This window comes from Helicoverpa armigera, chromosome 31 (genome assembly GCF_030705265.1).
Source record: "Helicoverpa armigera isolate CAAS_96S chromosome 31, ASM3070526v1, whole genome shotgun sequence".
Lineage (NCBI taxonomy): Eukaryota > Metazoa > Arthropoda > Insecta > Lepidoptera > Noctuidae > Helicoverpa > Helicoverpa armigera.
This window is the reverse complement of record NC_087150.1, coordinates 785259-805852: the sequence shown is the minus strand read 5'-3', so window position 1 is coordinate 805852 and position 20594 is coordinate 785259. Positions and strand designations below refer to the sequence as shown.

The window sequence follows — 20594 nt, the reverse complement described above, 5'->3', positions numbered from 1 at the left end:
TTTGTGTGTGTGTGTGTGTTTTTCTTTAATTGTTAAATACTACATTTTAAATAGAGTTAATTTTTTTTTGTGTTTAGGTAGCTATGTACCTACTTAGAGTACCCGCACATTGCAGACTAAACAGCCGACCCGATGGTTGGCAAACATTTTTTTTGAATATACTTACTCTTGATTCAAATCAAAGTTCTCAGTCGGTCTGGTGCCGGCTAAATACTCGATCTCTGTAATGTGCACGCTACCAGTCATCTTCATACTGATTTATGAGGCCAAACAAGCTATCGGCCGACTAAAAGTTTGCAATGTGCCAGAGCTCTAAGGTGTAATTTATTATTCAATGAGGGTTTTCGAGATTTTTTCTGCCGCCAGGCGGCGCTTCGTATGCGTCAGGTCCAAACAGCTGTCAAATAGTATGGAATTGTAGGGTCCGAACTAATTGTTTATTGAAATTCTGTTATATTGGAAGTGTTATTGATTTTATTATGGACTACGGTTGGAATAAGTTTTCCGAACTAAAAATTGAGCTTAGAAAGAGGGGTGCAAAAGTCACTGGTACTAAGGAAAAGCTCGTTGAACGGCAGATAACGCAACGTACTAGAATTTGTTTACACAATATGATTTAGTTTTTTTATCTACTCAACTGTAATTGTAAAACACTAATGCAGTGCTTTAATTATACAATAAAAATCACTAAAAAGATAAGCACTTTGACGGGTACTTGGACCTGACGCCTCGGTGCTGCCACCTCGTGGACGCCATTTTAGAAAACCCTCATTGTTCCGCATAATTATCACAAACTAGTTCCCGCCTGCGGTTTTAACCGCGTCCGTGGGAACTACTTCTTAGGTTAAGAGAGAATGTCCAATTTGGAGAAGTTACTATTTACTCTTAAAAATGTATAACATGTTAAAGGAGAATTTAATATAATTAAATAATACTAGGCCGCAAAAGGTTTCAAAATCAAAAGTCATTTATTCAAAGTAGGCTGAAAATCAGCACTTTTCGAACGTTAAAACAAAAGACAGCCCCCAAAACGCCCGCCCTTCACCACTTCCTATGTGTTTTTGCTGGGAAGAAGAAGTGGTGGAACAAACTCCCCAGCAAGTTTGCTGTTGTACTACCTACTGGTAGCTAAAATAGCCAAGGCAAATGAAAAAAGTAATAAGTACGTCTTTTTGATAACCCATCATATTCAAAACAAATCTGCAAACTTTTGGCGGCAAACTTTCTGTGGTAATTCAACGGACACAATTTTAAATTAGCCTTATGTAATGTGTATACGATACCTAATATGTATATTGAAATATTGTATATCAACAGCAATTTTTTATAAAAACTATGTAGGTTTATAGACATCCAATATGGTGGCTTTTAGTATATCTATCACCAGTCGCTGGCTGCGCAGAAATAACTATAAAGAATATGAGGGAAGGGTATTATGGCCATATGCACGTCCTATAGCTCCGAAGTTAGTGGCGAAACGCCATTAAGATTGACGATAACTAGGTATAGGTATCTGTAAGATAATAATAATCAATGAGATTAATAATTCTATTTTTCGAAGCATTATCATTGAATGAATGTGATAAATAAGTATTTGATTGTGAATCATTAAAACGATTGAGTATAAATGTTATTTTATTTAAACTGTTAACACCATACTTTTATTCCGCAGATAGGTGCCTCTCCATTAACTCTGTCCATTTTTTTTATACAGATATAAAAAGTAGGGTTTTTTAAATCGACTAAATCGGTCATCTCTAACGAAAACCGTAATTATGTCAAAGTCCAAACTCAACAAGGCCCATCACTAATAAATACTGAGGCAGGCTTTGTTTTGGTATATACTAATTCATAATTTACTTAAAAAATAATTAATAATGACTGAAAACCATAGTTATTTTAATTCTGATATGAAGATAATGTGTCGGGGCTGTCTTCAGGTAGAAGGAGCAGTTTATCCAATGACTGCAATGGAAAAAACTACGTATCGAAATCTCGTAGAAAAGGTTATATTTTTATTTTTGTATTTTTAATCAAAACATTGAAAGAAACATTTGTTTTTTCCATACATCTTTCTCGACTGCTATTAGGTAATTACAGTTTTACAGACTATGACTGTTTAAGCCAGTATTTACGAAAAAAAACTACTGGTGTATAAAGAGATTTCATAGACTTTTATTCATAAAATACAATGCTTTTTCCCTCGGTCACACCTGCTTCCGGGGGGAACTTTTAAGTTCTTCCCTTGGGATAGTGTAGCCTCCCAATAGTAAAAGATTTTTTCAAATTGGTTCAATAGTTTAGCCTTTCGAGTTCAGACAAACAAAAAAATGATTCCTTCTTATTATATCGTATCTTATATCTTCTTATCGTTCTTATTATATTATGAGCAAAAGCCTACATACCCTCTTACATACCCAACACATCTTACCAACCGAGGCATTCTTCAATTGATGTTTTCTTTGTCTTTACTCTGTCATCCCTACTAATATTATAAATGCGAAAGTAACTCTGTCTGTTACGCTTTCACGTCTAAACCACTGAACTGATTTTAATAAAATTTGGTACAGAGATAGAGTTGACCTTGACAAAGAACATAGGATAGTTTTTATCCCGGACTTTTGAAGAGTTCTCGTGGAAATGCGATATAACTTAGAAAAAGTATATTGGCCCACTACTATGCTATCACAACTTCTATAAAACTCATTATAACATTCTATATTACCATTTCAGGCGTCCGTTCTGGAGGACAACATGAATCTATGTCTGGTATGCAAATGGTTGCTTGACAAGTGTATGAGATTCTCTCAACAGTGTCAGAGAGCTAATGAGATGTTCAACAGTGCTGGTCATGAGGTATGTATTGTACAGTCAGAGGTTATATATAGGAGGTCAGATAGGCAGTGGCTTCTTGTAAAGCAGTGGTACTCAGCTGAATCCGGTTAGACTGGAAGCCGACCCCGACATAGTTGGGAAAGGGCTCGGCGGATGGAGGGTGGATGTATTGTACAGTCAGCTGCAAACTTAGCTGAACAGATATTGTTCAAAACTGCTAAGCTCTGTCATTAATAAGTTGCTTAAGTATTTATCTACATCTACATATTTTGAATTTAAGTAAATTATTGGCTTTTTTGTTTTTAAGAAATAATGACCTCTATTTTTGTCATTAAATACTAACAGCCTTACTTATAAACGTGAATTAAATAATAAGTAATACTTAAGGGCTGTTTAAGAAAATTCTTACTCATAAACGTTGCTTAAGCATGTCTTAACTAACATTTAATCACTACTTAAAGCCTTAAGTAGCTAAAATGTTGCTTAGAAGGTGATGGAAAAGATCTTAAACTGAGAGAATTTTTCAAATATATCCAGTAGGTCCTGCCTGAAATTAGCGTAAAAGATAAATCAATGTATTAAAGTAAAAGAAAAAAACTGGCCTTACAAATATTAATAACTAGCTTCTGCCAGCGGTTTCACCCGCATCCCCTGGAAACCTCTGAACCCGGATAAAAAAGCCTATAGCCTTCCTCGATAAATGGGCTATCTAACACTGAAAGAATTTTTCAAATCGGACCAGTAGTTCCTGAGGTTAGCGCGTTCAAACAAACAAATAAAAAAACTCTTCAGCTTTATCATATTAGTATAGATTCCTAGATTATCCTCTCCTAAACTAGTCAACCAATTCAACAACAATATTTTCCACATTTTCAGGACATAAAATCTAACTACTACGTCTCACGCATATGCACCTACAATATAACAACTTCTAACACCGTGACTCAGTATTACGGGCCAGAGTTCAGTGATCACTGCAACGATGGTGATGAGGCAATGCTAGACCATGCGGGTGATGATGATGATGATGAACTACCGCTGGTGATGTTGCAGGATGATTATAAGAATAAGAGGAGAAAGTCTGATGGTTATGAGGTAATTATATAAATATTGTATATTATGAATATTTTTAGTAAAAATCATGGTTGGTGTAAGGGAGCCCCCAAAATATATATTCAATTCTAGTTTTCAGTATTTGTTGTTATAGCGGCAACAATAATACATCATCTGTGAAAAATTCAACTCTCTAACTATCACGGTTCATGAGTTACAGCCTGGTGTCAGACGGACGGACGGACGGCCAGAGGAGCGAAAACAATAGGGTCCCGTTTTACCCTTTGGGTACAGAACCCTAATAAATTAGATAAAGCCTAGTGATAGACGGACTGCAAAGTCTTAGTAACAGGGTCCCATTTTACCCTAAAAAACCGGCCAAGTGCGAGTCGGACTCGTGCACGAAGGGTTCCGTAAATTACAGTTAAATCAACCTATCTCAAAAACTATAAGAGATACTTTGATCAAACCAAAAATCGTTGAAAGAGTTAATTAGCATGCATCACCTCTATTTTTTTTAGAATTTTATACCCCGTAGTTATAAAAATAGAGGGGGGGGGACATACTTTTTACGACTTTGAGAGCTGATATCTCAAAAACCGTTCACTTTAAGAAAAATGTTTTTTAGAAAACTTTATATCATTTTAAAAGACCTTTCCATTGATACCCCACACGGGTATGTACATCGAAAAAAAAAATTTCATCCCTCAGTTACATGTACGGGGGGCCCCACCCCCAATTCTTTTTTTTACTATTTAGTGTCATATTTTTGTAGCGGTTCATACAACACATATTCCCATCAAATTTCATCACTGTAGTACTTATAGTTTCCGAGTAAATCGGCTGTGACAGACGGACAGACGGACAGACGGACATGACGAAACTATAAGGGTTCCGTTTTTGCCATTTTGGCTACGGAACCCTAAAAATTACCAATATCAATTTCTCATTATATTAGTCTTTCAAAGTTAACTTTTATTTTGTTTAAAAGCATCTTAAACTTATCTTTATATTTCTAGCCACCACCAGAAATAGAAATAAAGTTAGAACCAGATGTAATAAAGCAGGAACTCACAGAAGAATCTTCTGACAAGGTCAGAAGTAAGAAGAAGAAGGTTTTGAGAGAAGGCTTCTCTTCTCGCATGGTGCAGGAGACTGATGAATATATAGTTATTAAGCTCACTAAAGAACAGGTAAGAATTTTCCATCTATATCATCATCCTCCGAGCCTTTTCCCAATCATGTTGGGGTCGGCTTCCAGTCTAACCGGATTCAGCTAAGTACCAGTGCTTTACAAGGAGCGACTGCCCTATCTGACCTCCCCAACCCAGTTACCCGGGCAACCCGGTACCCCTTGGTTAGACTGGTGTCAGACTTACTGGCTTCTGACTACCCGTAACGACTGCCAAGAATGTTCAATGACTGCCGGGACCTACACTTTAAGTTTCCATCTATATATATGAATACAACGGTTTCACCCGCGTCCTGTAGGAACTACTGCCCGTACCGGGATAAAATATAGCCTATGTTACTCGTAGATAATGTTTTTTTTTCTTATAGTGAAATATTTTTTTTTAAAGAAAAGTACTAAGTCCCTTTTTATCTGCCGACCTACTCTTTTGCATATGCAGCAAAGGTCTCGCTCTCATGCATATGCACATTTCGAGTATAGGTTTGGTTGCATGGTAACTGTCGTGTATGCATATCCTTGAGGGCGGGACTGTTGCTGCATGTGCATATGCATGAGAGTAGGTAGCTACATAAAAATGAGCTCAGTACTATCTCAACATATCTGTGTACCAAATTACATTTAAATCGGATCTAGAAAAAAAAAACTTATTTACACTATTTATTTATGTCCCGCATATAGACAAAGAGTAGCGTATATGCATATACGAGTAATTATGTTATTCTCATATATACGCTACTAGCTACCGCCCGCGGCTTCACCCGCGTTTAGTGCGGTTATATCACGTTTCCAAGAGAATACTTCAACAGTCAGCGATAAAAACTATCCTATGTTCCTTCTCAAGGCCAACTCTATCTCTGTACCAAATTTTATTAAAATCAGTTCAGTGGTTTAGACGTGAAAGCTTAACAGACAGACAGAGTTACTTTCGCATTTATAATATTAGTAGGGATATTAAGTACCCACTACCAAATCTCATCTTAATCCATCCAGTAGTTTTTGCTTGAAAGAGTAACAAACAGGATTTCTGATTGAAAATCGTCAGGTTATAGCCGAATTACAAGAGAAGGCGAAAGAGCAGTCGTATCTAAGAGCACCGTACAAATGTCACAAATGTGTCAAGGGGTTCAACTTCGAAGATGTGCTGCAGACACATATGGAAAAACATTCCTTGGTGAGTTGTTACAGCCTTTTTATCGTCCCACTGCTGGGCTGCGGCCTCCTCTCACACGGAGAAGGATTGAGCGTTAATCACCACGCTTGCTCAATGCGGGTTGCTGATGTCAGACTTTATAGTCCAGGTTTCCTCGAGATGTTTTCCTTCACCTTTTTATCAGTCCAAGATATACTTAGAAAGTACATACAAACATAGAAAAGTTGCCTTGGTACTTGTCTGACCTGGAATCGAACCCACACCCTCATACTCGAGAGGTTGGTTCTTTACCTACTAGGCCACCACGACACGTTTGGTGAGATGAAATTCTTTGTTTAAGGGTTCCAAACGTCATCATTAGACTTTTTAGGGTTCCGCATCCAAAGAAAATACTAAAACAGGACCCGAAAAGGACTGTATACTGACTTTGCCGTCCATCTGTCACCATTTCTTCAAGTTCTCATGAACCGTAATAGTTAAGACAGTTGAAACTTTCATCATGATGTATTATTATCGCTGGTATTGCAATCAAAAGTTTTTGTGATTTCTCATACAACAAACAGATTATTTTGCTCGTTCTTTAGATAATCATACGGAACCCTCCGTGCGTGAGTCCAACTTGCACTTGGCTGCTTTTTTATGTGTTTCTTTGTTACATATTATATTTTTTTGTAATAAAACATTGGAATCTTAGGTCTTTGCACCCAATACCCTGCTATAGCTGGAGATTGACATTGAAGATTTTTTCGTTGACTATAAGGGTAGTTACAGATTTTCTATAATATAATTATGTATTATTAGAAGTAAAATTTTAGGTAGGTACTGGTACTTTTATATCTTAAACTTATTGTGCTGTGTATCAGTGAAGACTTGTAATTGGCTGTATGTCGCAAATGCATGTATTTTTACCTATTGTACTAGCTGTTAGTCTTCCTTTATATAAATAAATAAAAAATAATTTCAGGAGCACGGCACATACGAGTGTGAGATCTGCTCGCAATACTGTCCCAGCCCCGTCTCACTGAGAGGACACATCAAATCACATACTACTAGGTAAGTTGCTTACTTACGGCCAGTTTCTTCATCAAAAGTAAAAGTCAAAGTAATGTCTAAAGTAAAAGTAACGGTCAAATTCGTTTTTTCAAGGCTAAAGTGACAGCAAAACTAATAGAAAAAATTAATTTGACCGTTACTTTTACTTTAGACATTATTTTGGCTTTTACTTTTGATGAAGAAACTGGCTGATAATAGCATTTAGGTTAAGACAGTCAGCAAACCCCAGTCAGGCCCACTAAGGCCAAAGCCCGCCTGCTTTGGTGTGAAATCATCAATTGATCCCTCCTGCCCTGGGGCTGCGGGATTGTTCGCGCGAGTTACCGCGGCGCTGGTATATAAAGGGCTTAAGAAGGAACATGATGGGTTTTAGTCAGTAAGAGTCTGACACTCCCCGGGAGGAGTCAATCCCGAAGCCCCCGCAGCAACATATAAATATAAAATATAAATAAAACCTGAATTTATTTTCAATATTATGTTTTTAGGGTTCCGTATCCAAAGGGTAAAATATTCTCCTATTGTTTTCGCTCCTCTGTCCGTCCTTTTCTCACCAGGCTGTATCTCATGAAGCGTGATAGTTAAAGAGTTGAAGTTTTCAGGGATGATGTATTTCTGTTGCCGCTATAACAACAAATACTGAAAACTAGAATAAAATAAATATTTTGGGGGGCTTCCATACAACAAACGTGATTTTTTTGCTCTGGTACGGAATCCTTCGTGCGCGAGTCCGACTCGCACTTGGCCGGTTTTTGTAATAGTTACCCCACATTAACAGATATAAGTGCAAGCTCTGCGGCGTGGTCCGTCTCTCGCGACAGCATCTACTCGAGCACCACGCCATCTCTCACACCGCTCGACCCACCGCGTACTCCTGCCACAAGTGTCATTTCACTACCAAGTACGTACACAACACATCGAGACTTTTTGTCTCTCGGAATTAACGCTTAATTTTTTTCGTTATTTTATGTAAATACATGTATTCGAGTGATATTCTTTTTTATTTTATTTTGTATTTAAGGAACAGCATACAGTTACATTATAAAATCTTACAACGAATATAACAATGACTTGTGGTCATAATGTAACCCAGAAAGCTGAATAAACACATTAAAAAACCAGCCCAATTAGGTCAATACTCAATTCTTTATTAGCATTCCATATGTTACAACAGGTGGTACATTTAGATTAGTGACAATATGGACCCTATAGGGTACAGCTTAAAGAAGTAGGAGAGTTTTACTACTGGCTTATTAATAAATTTTAAAAACATATTAATTTAAGTGTACATGTAAGTGTCGGTGTGAATGGGTGTCCTTATACCATCACGACAATTAGTTTTCATAACATATTGTATATTTCAAATTGCCTCGATATATATGTAATATTCCAAATTGAAAGATTTGGAGGAAGCTTACGTCCGAAGACGGATAAATATAGGGCCATGATAAAGGAATTTAATTTCAAGATAACTTAGGTTAATTTTAATACAACACATGAGTATTTCAAATACAAATATTTACTTTTTTTTTGTTATAGCAAACGCACAGTAATACAGCGCCACGTAAAAACACACGACAACAGCGAACGTCATGCGTGTCACCGCTGCGGCAAACTGTTTAATACTATCGAGTCCCTGCGAGTGCATACCATGTGAGTATTTTAGAAATTGACTTTTAAAGACCTTATTTATAATAAACATATGTTATGATAAACATTTAAGTTACACAATGCATTTCACTTTGTATTTTACCTACTAGTGCGCGCATCGCTACGTATAAATGAAGAACCGCTCGCCCGATTTTGTGCTAACTTCACATAAACCATCTATTTATTAAATAGTCTGAACAAAGCCTAACATTGGGTTTGGTTTGGTATACCCTTTCTTGAGATATAAAATTTGAATGAAAAGTGGCATCAATTTTTAGGGTTCCGTACCCAAAGGGTAAAACGGGACCCTATTGTTTTCGCTCATCTGTCCGTCCGTCCGTCCGTCTGTCACCAGGCTGTATTTCATGAACCGTGATAGTTAGAAAGCTGAAAATTTTCACAGGTGACGTATTTTTGTTGCCGCTATAGCAACAAATACTGTAAACTAGAATAAAATAAATATTTTGGGGGGCTCCAGTACAACAAACGTGATTTTTTTGCTCTGGTCCGGAACCCTTCGTGCGCGAGTCCGACTCGCACTTGGCCGGTTTTTTTTTTGTGAAAACAATTTTAGTTACACATATATATTTATATACATATTTCACTTTTATATGATATTAAGATAATGTTTTCTAACAAATATTCCTTTATCTTCACACAAATTTTCTCCTCCTATAGCCGTCACGACAAATCCAAGCGTCTGCAATGTCCGCAATGCAGCAAACAGTTTATATATCCGTCATTACTACACAAACACATTCAATGCGTTCACGAACGAGAGGACTACTACTGCGTCGAGTGTGACGTGAGGTTCAAATCTCCGGTGAGTAGTCCAGGGGCGCGATTCTACTAATTTTACTTAAGCGACATACGATTCACGTTCGACTGAGATCCAATCACTACTCGATTCCGCAATTTTTTCTTTGAAATAAACTTTTTTATCCTTTTCTGCCATTCAATAATGAATCATTTTGTCTGCAAATGATTTACGATTGCAAAATGATTGTACAGCAAACTACCGTATAGACCAAAATCACCAAAATAGCGGACCAATCGCACACCAATCAAATGTCAATCGAATACGATTGGTCTTTTATTAGTAGCAGAATGCCCGATATGGTTAAAACTGCTATTACGATCATATTGCGATTCGATTTCTATTCGATTTTGACATTATTAACTTAGGAGAATCGGGCCCCAGTTCATCTGATGATGTCCTCCTAGCCGATTATCGGCTATGGGTCCGTTCAGCTAGACGGGTTCGGAGAGGAGAGCAAATTCTTAACACGTTGAAAATTGAGTACCTACTTAGTATTTGAAGTAAGGCTTATTTTTGCATGCGCACTGCTTTTATCATTGAGAATGCTCGAATGCGCTCGGTGTGAAATAATAAGAGGAGCTGACCGGCCCCGATCGCGTACTTTTCCGATCCGCCGATCGGAGCCGATTCCGGTCAATATGAAAAGCAGAATGCGCGTCGATGCTTGGTGAACGGACCCTTGCTGGCTTCTGACTACTCTATGTGTGTTGTGTAGATGCATGTGCACGCAAAAGTAAATCTTACTGCAAATACTAAGTACTCGATTTTCAACGTGTTAAGAATTTGCTGTCCTCTTCGAGCCGATCTGTCTGTCCTGAACGGACTCTAAGTCTGACAACCAGTCTTATCAAGTAGGTAGGTAGTATCGGGTTGCCCGGGTAACTGGGTTGAGGAAATCAGATAGGCAGTCGCTCCTTGTGGCACACTGGTACTCAGCTGCATCCGGTTAGACTGGAAGCCGACCCCAACATAGTTGGGAAAAGACTCGGAGATGTTATGAGATGATAACGTAACTTGTTGTTTTCAGGAGAGTTTACGACTGCACTTCAAAAAGGCTAAAAGACATCGGGACTCGTCATCTTACAAGTAAGTTATTTTATGTCACTTCATAGCTACTTTGTCAATTTGCATTTACTTTTAGAGTTCTTTATAATTTATTCTTCTTAAATATTAGGAAAATTTGTAGTGTTCGTGTAAGTCCGCGAGTCAATAAATTCCGCCCTCACGCATATGCATAAGAGAGATAAAATGTATATGCCAAGAAACCGAACCTATACGCCTCGAACCTTTTCGCCCCTCGACGCGGCATCCTCAGGAAATGTCATCCTCAAGTGATGCTTAGAGTATAACTTTGTCTCTTCTATGCATATGCATAAGATTGAACCTTTTCCGCTTGTGTTTATGCATGAGTCACGAGAGTAAGAAATTATATAAAACCATCGTGTCTTTTTAATTTCCAATACACGACTGCTTTTAAAATATTGGTCGGGGAACTTTCTGGAAGCAAGGAATCCCCTAATTAGATACTATTGTCTCTATCTTTTTGAAGATTTTTACAGTTTTTTTTGCTTTTTTACCATTTTTTTACAGGTATGAATGTCCCCACTGTCCGCTGCGGTTCGTATCTCTCCCGTCGCTGTCGGTGCACCTGAGCGGCGGTCACGGCGCGCGGCGCCAGCACGCATGCGCGGAGTGCCGCCGCCGCTATAGCAGCCGCGACGCGTTACGCGCTCACACCGCGCGGCTGCACAAGCGACCACCACACATAGCGACTCAATAAACTTTTTAGCTTACTATTGTGGAGTTTTATTTACATCTAAGGAGATTTTTTAGGGTTCCGACCCAAAGGGACCCTATTGTTTTTGCTCCTCTGTCCGTCCGTCCTTGTGTCTGTCACCAAGCTGTCATGAGATACAGCCGTGACAGTTAGAGACAATACCTACACATTGTAGTCTTTGGTTAGAGAGCTGAAATTTTCACAGATGATGTATTTTAGTTGCCACTATAACAACAAATACCTACTGAAAACTAGAATTAAATACATGTTTTAGGGGGATCCTATACAAAAAACGTGATTTTTTTGTCCCTTTTACAAATAACGGTTCGGAACCCGGTATGAATGTCCCCAGTGTCCGCTCCGGTTCGTATCTCTCCCGTCGCTGTCGGTGCACCTGAGCGGCGGTCACGGCGCGCGGCGCCAGCACGCATGCGCGGAGTGCCGCCGCCGCTATAGCAGCCGCGACGCCTTACGCGCGAGCACCGCGCGGCTGCACAAGCGAACACCACACATAGCCACTGAATAAACTTTTGAGCTTACTATTGTGTAGTTTTATTTGCATCTAAGATTTTTTTAGGGTTCCGTACCCAAACGGGACGGAACGGAACGGGAAATTTTCACAGATTATGTATTTCTGTTGCCGCTATAACAACCTGTACGTCGATTCTATAAAATTCAGACAACAACTCGCATTTCACTTCGCTATTCACTCTCACTTCGCATTCGGTTCAAAACGTTCTAAAAGTCATCTCATACTTTATCTGTCAAAAACTCGAGTTTAATTTAGTTCAACTCGCAAACACGCTCGCAAGAGTAGCGCTAGTGTAGTAACTCACGGCGGATTCAGATGCGAAGTTTAGAGTGAAGTCTTATAAAATCACACTGCTGAAAACTAGAATTAAATAAATCTTTTCAGGGGCTCCCATATAAAAAACGTGATTTGTTTGTCCGTTTTATAAATAACGGTTCGGAACCCGGTACGAATGTCCCCAGTGTCCGCTACGGTTCGTATCAGTGTCGTCGCTATCAGTCCACCTGAGCGGCGGTCACGGCGCGCGGCGCCAGCACGCATGCGCGGAGTGCCGCCGCCGCTATAGCAGCCGCGACGCGTTACGCGCTCACACCGCGCGGCTGCACAAGCGAGCACACATAGCCACTGAATAAACTTTTAAGCTTACTATGTGGAGTTTTATTTGCATCTGAGGAGATTTTTTAGGGTTCCGTACCCCATCAAATCACTGTTTCACTCTAAGGTTGGCTGTAAGAGAACCCAACACTGAGTTAAGCTCGCCATTGTACATAATGTCTCCGTTTTTCAGTGTGTCAAATGTATTTATGTGTGCAATAAAGAATAATAATAATAAGATAATAAAGGGTGAAACGGGACCCTATTGTTTTCGCTCCTCTGTCCGTCTGTCACCAGGCTGTATCCCATGAACCGTGATAGTTAGAGGTGAAATTTTCACAGATGATGTATTTCTATATACAATATGTATTTATAAATATGTATATGTGTAGCTATATGTAGTTTATCAGTTGTGTTAGCACCCATACATAACACAAGTTAATTAATAACTTAGCATGGGGCTAACCGACCGTGTGTGAAAAGGTGTCCCGACATTTAAATGTAGGTATCTGTCTGGCCTTTAACTAACTACATATTATATAATTTCTGTTGCCGCTATAACAACCTGAAAACTAGATTTAAACAAATATTGAGAGGTTCCCATATAAAAAACGTGATTTTTTGTCCGTTTTATAAATAACGGTTCGGAACCCGGTACGAATGTCCCCAGTGTCCGCTACGGTTCGTATCTCTCCCGTCGCTGTCGGTGCACCTGAGCGGCGGTCACGGCGCGCGGCGCCAGCACGCATGCGCGGAGTGCCGCCGCCGCTATAGCAGCCGCGACGCGTTACGCGCTCACACCGCGCGGCTGCACAAGCGAACACCACACATAGCGACGGAATAAACTTTTAAGCTTACGATTGTGGAGTTTTATTTGCATCTAAGGAGATTTTTTAGGGTTTTTTAGAGACCCTATTGTTTTCGTTCCTCCGTCCGTCCATCCCGTCTGTCACCAGGCTGTATCTCATTAACCGTAATAGTTAGAGAGCTGAAATTTCTGTTGCCACTATAACAACCTGAAAACTAGAATATTTTACATTTTTAAATATTAAATAAAACAAAAAAATTATAAATGTAAAATATATGTTTAAAAATAAATAAATGGAAATAAAAATAAGTCGTTTTATTTTAAAAAAGCAAAATCGAAAGTTACGATTCAATAAACCGGTAAAAGTAAGTACAACACTGCACCAAAGAGCTAGCAACATTTTGTAAGTTTGACATTTTACAAGTGTCAATTTAGTCTACGAGATTAAAAAACAGACTATAGTTAGTCATATTCTTTTGTTTTTCCTTTAGATACGAATGTCCCCAGTGTCCGCGTCGGTTCGTATCAGTGTCGTCGCTATCAGTCCACCTGAGCGGCGGTCACGGCGCGCGGCGCCAGCACGCATGCGCGGAGTGCCGCCGCCGCTATAGCAGCCGCGACGCGTTACGCGCTCACACCGCGCGGCTGCACAAGCGAGCACCACATATAGCGACTCAATAAACTTTTAAGCTTAATATTGTGTAGTTTTATTTGCATCTAAGGAGATTTTTAGGGTTCCGTAGCCAAAATGGCAAAAACGGAACCCTTATAGTTTCGTCATGTCCGTCTGTCCGTCTGTCCGTCTGTCACAGCCGATTTACTCGGAAACTATAAGTACTACAGTGATGAAATTTGATGGGAATATGTGTTGTATGAACCGCTACAAAAATATGACACTAAATAGTAAAAAAAAGAATTGGGGGTGGGGCCCCCCATACATGTAACTGAGGGATGAAATTTTTTTTTTCGATGTACATACCCGTGTGGGGTATCAATGGAAAGGTCTTTTAAAATGATATAAAGTTTTCTAAAAAACATTTTTCTTAAAGTGAACGGTTTTTGAGATATCAGCTCTCAAAGTCGTAAAAAGTATGTCCCCCCCCCTCTATTTTTATAACTACGGGGTATAAAATTCTAAAAAAAATAGAGGTGATGCATGCTAATTAACTCTTTCAACGATTTTTGGTTTGATCAAAGTATCTCTTATAGTTTTTGAGATAGGTTGATTTAACTGTAATTTACGGAACCCTTCGTGCACGAGTCCGACTCGCACTTGGCCGGTTTTTTTTAGTTGGAAAACCATCTACCAAGCTAAGAAGTATCGAGATATTTTCACATACACAAAGGTATAAGTAATCATCGGCACGAATCTTGAGCGCTGACCTTCACCTGCGCAGAAGTGATTTATTGGGTCCCTTTTGTGGTATGAAGTGAGGCGCGGGGGCGGGCTAAAGCGGTGATTGGCCCGCAGCGCATCGCGTCATAGCCGTCACTCGGGATTGGTTCTTTGCTAATAAATCACTTCTGCGCAGGTGAAGGTCAGCGCTCAAGATTCGTGCCAATGAATGATGATTATATACTAGGACTGTTGCAGAGTAGGTACTAGGGCATTTCTGTAGAATTTGTACAAAATAGAGGAAATTTCAGTATATAATATATTATAATACATCTACTTCAGGGGTACTACTGGATAGGTAAAAGAGAAACATCGCTAAATATTTTTCATATTTTTATTAATAAAAAAATATACTATAACAAGATTTGTTTTAAATTCTATTATTACATTAGTGACACAAGTTTATTTTCAAACAACGGGTGCATACTTTTTTAATAAATAATTTTCCATGCTTTTAGTCCAGAATTGTCATTAACAGCTAGCTACATAGAGCCTTCTTTTGCTTAATAATTGCGTATCAAATCTCGTGCCATCTAATCTTTATATGTTACAAATATACGAATGGCATTTTTTGCCAAAAAACATTGACAAAAGATAATAATTTCATAACATTTCTAGCACCTTTATCAAAACATTGCGATTAGCACCGCTAGAGACATAGAACCATAAGCAATTTTGTTAAAACGTGCTCTATTCAAAATAATTCACCATTTGCATGGCAAGAAATTAAGCAAATTCAATAATTGTAGAAAATATTTTACCCGACTTTGAAGAAGGGACTTTCAAACATGATAAATCAGCTATTCAAGTCTCATAATTTTTACAATTTAATTACCTAATAATACCTACTTAATTAATAAATTATTATTCATTCAAATATTAACTACTATTTTTATTTATGATTCGAAATGTACATTAGCTTTTGTTATAACAAAACATTAGATAATTATAAACTAATGGAATGTGACGTGACATACACTAAACATGCTTTAAGGTACGTCTTGAATACTAGCTGTCGACCGCACATGCCACGACCGCATGAAGTCGGCCGCAATTGCACGTATTTACATACTATGTCATGTTAAGAGGACGAATTGGAATTTTTAGCGCCAAGGATCTCAATTTTTCTCAGTAAATACAAAACGGATCAAAATACAACTTGGTTACCTGAAAGTTCATGATATAAACCTTATTTTGTTAGACGTCAAAACATGATTAGGTAACTTTTATAACAGAGAAAAATATATCAAACATACCTCTTTTTAAAAAGAGATTCACATATTATGGGCAAACGGGACCGATTTAAGCCTCTTAACTTTTTTAGTAGTTGAGTATATACATACTCTTTAAAATTGTAGAAGGAATTTTTATCAAATTAACATTTCTAAATAATAAAATTACAAAACCATTTTGTCGCTTACGACTTTTACTTATAAGCTAGCACGCGTATTGTTATCCTCGCCCCGCTCAGACGCTCCGACCCCTTTTGGCGCCTTAGATGCGCGTGCCGGTTATGGAATTATTGTTGACCAATTCGTCGCCTTAATACATCCAAACCAGTATTCATTATATTTACATGACATCGTTTCAGATGAAAGCGGCACTGCCGCTGAAGCCGACTGCTGCCGCTGCGGCAGCAGTCGGCTTCAGATATCGACGATTTCATGTAGTCGCTACACGCGCAATTGCAGCTGCAGCTTGCTACCAAAACGTACCTTAAGTCTCCATAAACTACGTCATATCTACTATTTTGTATAGTTATCGGCACGAATCTTGAGGTCTGCCCTACATCTGCGCAGAAGTGATTTATTAGCAAAGAACCAATCCCGAGTGACGGCTATGACGCGATGCACTGCGGGCCAATCACCGCTTTACCCCGCCCCCGCGCCTCACTTCATACCACAAAAGGGACCCAATAAATTACTTCTGCGCAAGTGAAGGTCAGAGCTCAAGATTCGTGCCGATAACTATACAAAATAGTAGATATGACGTAGTTTACGGAGACTTAAGGTACGTACGTATACGTAACTATAGAAGTTTGTGAATTACATCGTGAAACGTTATTCAAGCATTTTTATTAACATATTATCATAACTTGAGCATATGCAAGCTATTTTTATTGCTTCAACTCAACAACACCTATTTAAGGGGACAGTACCAAAACTATCTTCATCTCTCTATTAGGTACATACACATGGAGTAAGCAAAGACGAGCGGAGATGCCATTAGGCAGGTAGGCCAGACGCCTTCTAGGTCAAATTTATACAGTTGGCATGACCAAAACTGGCAGTTACGAGTGAACTAACAATCGGGTTCTTTGTGACAACTGTCAACGATTTTTGGTATTACAAAGGATCCAAAGCGTATATGAAGGATAGGTGAAGGGCGGGCGTTTTGGGGGCTGTCTTTGTAAATTTGACGTTCGAAAAGTGCTGATTTTCAGCCTACTTTGAATATATGACTTTTGATTTTGATTTATAAGGGCAAAGACAGTAACGTTACCGAACACCCGCATTTTGGCGCGCTTTTCTTAGGAGATTTTCCGTTACAGCACCTCCACTAATCATTTTGTACTCCATGTACACACAGCATACTTCAAACGACAGAGAGAGATAGCAACCAGTCTACCCCCAAGAAAACTTATGTCATTCCCTCTTCATACACTTCCTACGTTCTAAAACGATCATACTTTTCAAAGCGCTCGCTATAGTATACCTAAGTTCATGGAATTTCTCATAAGATAGTCTGTATGTGAGCGTTTGTCCGTTTGTGAGAGTTAATATAAGTATGATGTATGTGTCTCTATGCATTAACTGTTTGGTCCGCTGAGCTGATGCAGTTTCGGATGCTATTGAAGATTGGCTGTGAAAGAAAATATTTGTATAAGCACAGATTACTATATTAATTACGTTAGAATATATTCATATTTTGACGTTCGAAAAGTGCTGTTTTTCAGGCTTAGTAATTTAACCCAATTACTACAATTATTTTGAAAAACTATATTTCTACTAGATAATATTATAAATGCGAATTATGAGTGTATGTTTATTACTTCTACCTGTGCAGATAGCTTAACGGATTTTGATGAAACTTACACATCTATAGTAATATTATAAAGCTGAAGAGTTTGTTTGTTTGAATGCGCTAACCTCAGGAACTACTGGTCCGATTTGAAAATTTCTTTCAGTGTTAGAAAGCCCATTTATCGAGGACGGCTATATGCTACTTTTTATCCCGGTACGGGAAGTAGTTCCCACGGGATGCGGGTGAAACCGCTGGCAGAAGCTAGTTAGAATAATATTTGGACTACTTTCTATCCAGGTACAGGTAGTTCCTATATAGCTAGCAAATAAAACTCACCATAACGAGATATCAATCTTCCACTGCAAGCTAGCTAGCCCGGGTTTCACTCTCAGGTGCAGCGGCACACTCTCGTACATCTTGTCGGTGCACAGGAGTGTTGTGAACTCTGATACGCATTCCGGTGAAAACCTGAAATTGGAGGAGGAAAAAAAATTGATAAAATCAGCTGGTAAATAGCCAAGTTACACACAAACAAACAAACTGTCTCGTTGGTCTAGCTGTCGCAAGCGCGGCCGAGATCTCGGGTTCGATTCCGAAATCGCTTTGAAGTTGGTGATGGATACACCCGTGCATCGAAGAGCACGTAAATGTCGGTCCTGCGCCTGATCTCTTTCCGGTCGTGTCGGATTGTCGTCCCATCGGGTTATGAGAGTGAAGGAATAGTGAGTCCACCTGTGTCCAAGCAAATGCTTGTGCACTATAATATGTCACCTGCAGTTGACTAATCTCCTTACATGAGAACAGCCACCATAACCGATAATCGGCTAGGACATCATAGTTAGACAAGCTATGTGTACTTTCTTTCTTTACCCTGTCTTATCTGCACCCCCAGTTAAAAAGTAGCCTCTAGCCTTTCTGGATAAGTGGACTATTAAGCACTAAAAGATTTTTCAAATTGGATAAGTGTTCAAACAAACAAATGTAGCTCTATAATAATATTGTAATGATTTCTTGAACAACTTAATATGTACATTCAATAATCACCTCAGTCCCTCTAAAAACGTTCGCACATCGTCTTGCCCCCACGGCTCCTTCGTAGCGGAGCGCAGCCTCGCAAAGTGTCTCACCACCTCCCTTACGGCCGAGAATTTGTCTGTGTTCATTATACTGGATGTTCTGCTGTCCGGGTTGCCTTCTAGCTCTTTGAGGGCCACTGGAAAGATAAATATATTATGTAGAATGGAGTGAGAGTTATTTATTAATGTAAGACAGAGAAGCTTGAAGTTTCTAAGTTTGAATGTACTCTCTAAGTATATCTTAGACAACATTGGCTGTGTTTGGGATGGCACGTTAGGTCCCGACTGTCATTGAACATTCTTGGCAGTCATTACGGGTAGTCAGAAGCCAGTAAGTCTGACACCAGTCTAACCATAGGGTATCGGGCTGCCCGGGTAACTGGGTTGAGGAAGTCAGATAGGCAGTCGCTTCTTGTAAAGCACCGGTACTCAGCTGAATCCGGTTAGACTGGAAGCCGACCCCAACATAGTTGGGAAAAGGCTCAGAGGATGATGTAAGACAGAGAAGCTATGGAAACGTGTGACTACTCATAAACTTAAGGTTGTATGGTAACTATCTTAGGGAAGCTGTATTAATGAAAAAAGTAGCTTAGTATACTAAAGAGAAAGAAAAATTATCATTATATGAGAGATTGTCTTTCTGCTGGCTTATTCGCTAACTTTCGAATTCTCAGATGTCAACTGGCCTCAGTTGTCGTCGGAACTTTGATGTCAACCGATAAGTTCAAAACATTGGTATTCTGCATCGCATGAAGTGGATATCGGTGGATATCGTTACACGGTTGCTGACGCCAAAACTACGATGACAATTTGACAGCTCTATTTTTTTATCCATTATCCATTATGTCCTCTGGGCTTACGGAATCGCAATATAACGTTTATCGATACAGAAACAGCTGTCAAAATGAGTCATGGTGGATATCAGCCTGATAACGTCATCTCATTTGGTAACTGGCGTTAGCGAATAAGAAAATAGCTGTTTGACAATTTACTAATGTACACTTTACCAATTGATGATATCTGCGAGCTGTCAGTGGAGTTAGCGAATAAGGCTACTGTTCCTAAACTGAAATAAATTAAGTTATGCACTTTTTTTTTTTTGGTGCTTGATAACACAAACCAGTGGTTTATTTTTATTATGAACATTGGTATCATATCATGTATACTGTAGTGGGCGGCACAGAACGTGCACAAATTCGATTGTTTTCTCTTTACCTCATTTATATTTATGTAGACTTTGTTGGTAAAGTTATTCCCATGTTATTACGCAAATAATGGGACTTTACTTAATACATTCAAGAGACGATATAACCATGGCTGTATTTCTTAATTTTTCAATGTTTTTTTAGGAGTTAAATCTAAATAAATAGTGCTAATTGAGTTATCAAAATATACTCACGAATAACGAAGGGTTTTATCTCCTTCTTCTGTATTTCTGGTGTTAACAACGATACAGTAGTCCAAAGCGATGGACTCTCGGTAAGTAATTCTAATTGTTGAGACATTTTAATGCAGTAACAATTAAATAAAAACTTAACTAAAATCACAACAACACGATTTCCCGTTTTCGTAAATTGACTTAATTGACTGATAACAAAAGACAGTGACAGAAACGTCACTTTTGTTATTAATTAGAG

General features: G+C 38.8%; 2 protein-coding genes across 3 annotated transcripts; one reads left to right on the top strand and one right to left on the bottom strand.

The window, feature by feature from the left end:
* Positions 1–1819: 1819 nt before the first annotated feature.
* LOC110380275 (zinc finger protein 578) lies at positions 1820–14156 on the top strand. 2 transcript variants are annotated; one of them, XM_064043455.1, is made up of 11 exons: positions 1820–2006; positions 2734–2856; positions 3712–3930; positions 4908–5081; positions 6123–6251; positions 7195–7283; positions 8059–8181; positions 8820–8933; positions 9609–9753; positions 10778–10836; positions 13953–14156. In XM_064043455.1, the coding sequence occupies exons 1-11, from the start codon at positions 1878–1880 to the stop codon at positions 14140–14142; spliced, it is 1494 nt and encodes a 497-aa protein (XP_063899525.1). In that variant the 5' UTR covers positions 1820–1877; the 3' UTR covers positions 14143–14156. The 2 variants fall into 2 exon arrangements, with proteins under 2 accessions (XP_063899525.1, XP_063899526.1); XM_064043456.1 differs by lacking the exon at positions 13953–14156 and adding an exon at positions 11341–11544.
* A 2505-nt stretch (positions 14157–16661) lies between these two features.
* Positions 16662–20531, bottom strand: LOC110380274 (uncharacterized). Its single transcript, XM_049840270.2, has 4 exons — positions 20357–20531; positions 18926–19094; positions 18218–18349; positions 16662–17719 (listed from the first exon to the last, which is right to left on the bottom strand). Exons 1-4 carry the CDS (start codon positions 20460–20462, stop codon positions 17503–17505), a joined length of 624 nt encoding a protein of 207 aa, XP_049696227.2. The 5' UTR covers positions 20463–20531; the 3' UTR covers positions 16662–17502.
* Between the last annotated feature and the right edge of the window lie 63 nt (positions 20532–20594).

Bases quoted from the DNA above. Each gene is read 5' to 3' on its own strand.
- LOC110380275 (XM_064043455.1), top strand. From the start codon at position 1,878: ATGACTGAAAACCATAGTTATTTTAATTCTGATATGAAGATAATGTGT. The intron at 7,284-8,058 runs GTAAGTTGCTTA...CCACATTAACAG, and splicing joins ATCAAATCACATACTACTAG to ATATAAGTGCAAGCTCTGCG. The intron at 10,837-13,952 runs GTAAGTTATTTT...TTTTTCCTTTAG, and splicing joins CGGGACTCGTCATCTTACAA to ATACGAATGTCCCCAGTGTC.
- LOC110380274 (XM_049840270.2), bottom strand. From the start codon at position 20,462: ATGTCTCAACAATTAGAATTACTTACCGAGAGTCCATCGCTTTGGACT. The intron at 18,350-18,925 runs GTGATTATTGAA...CTCCAATTTCAG, and splicing joins ACGTTTTTAGAGGGACTGAG to GTTTTCACCGGAATGCGTAT. The intron at 17,720-18,217 runs GTGAGTTTTATT...TTTCTTTCACAG, and splicing joins AAGATTGATATCTCGTTATG to CCAATCTTCAATAGCATCCG.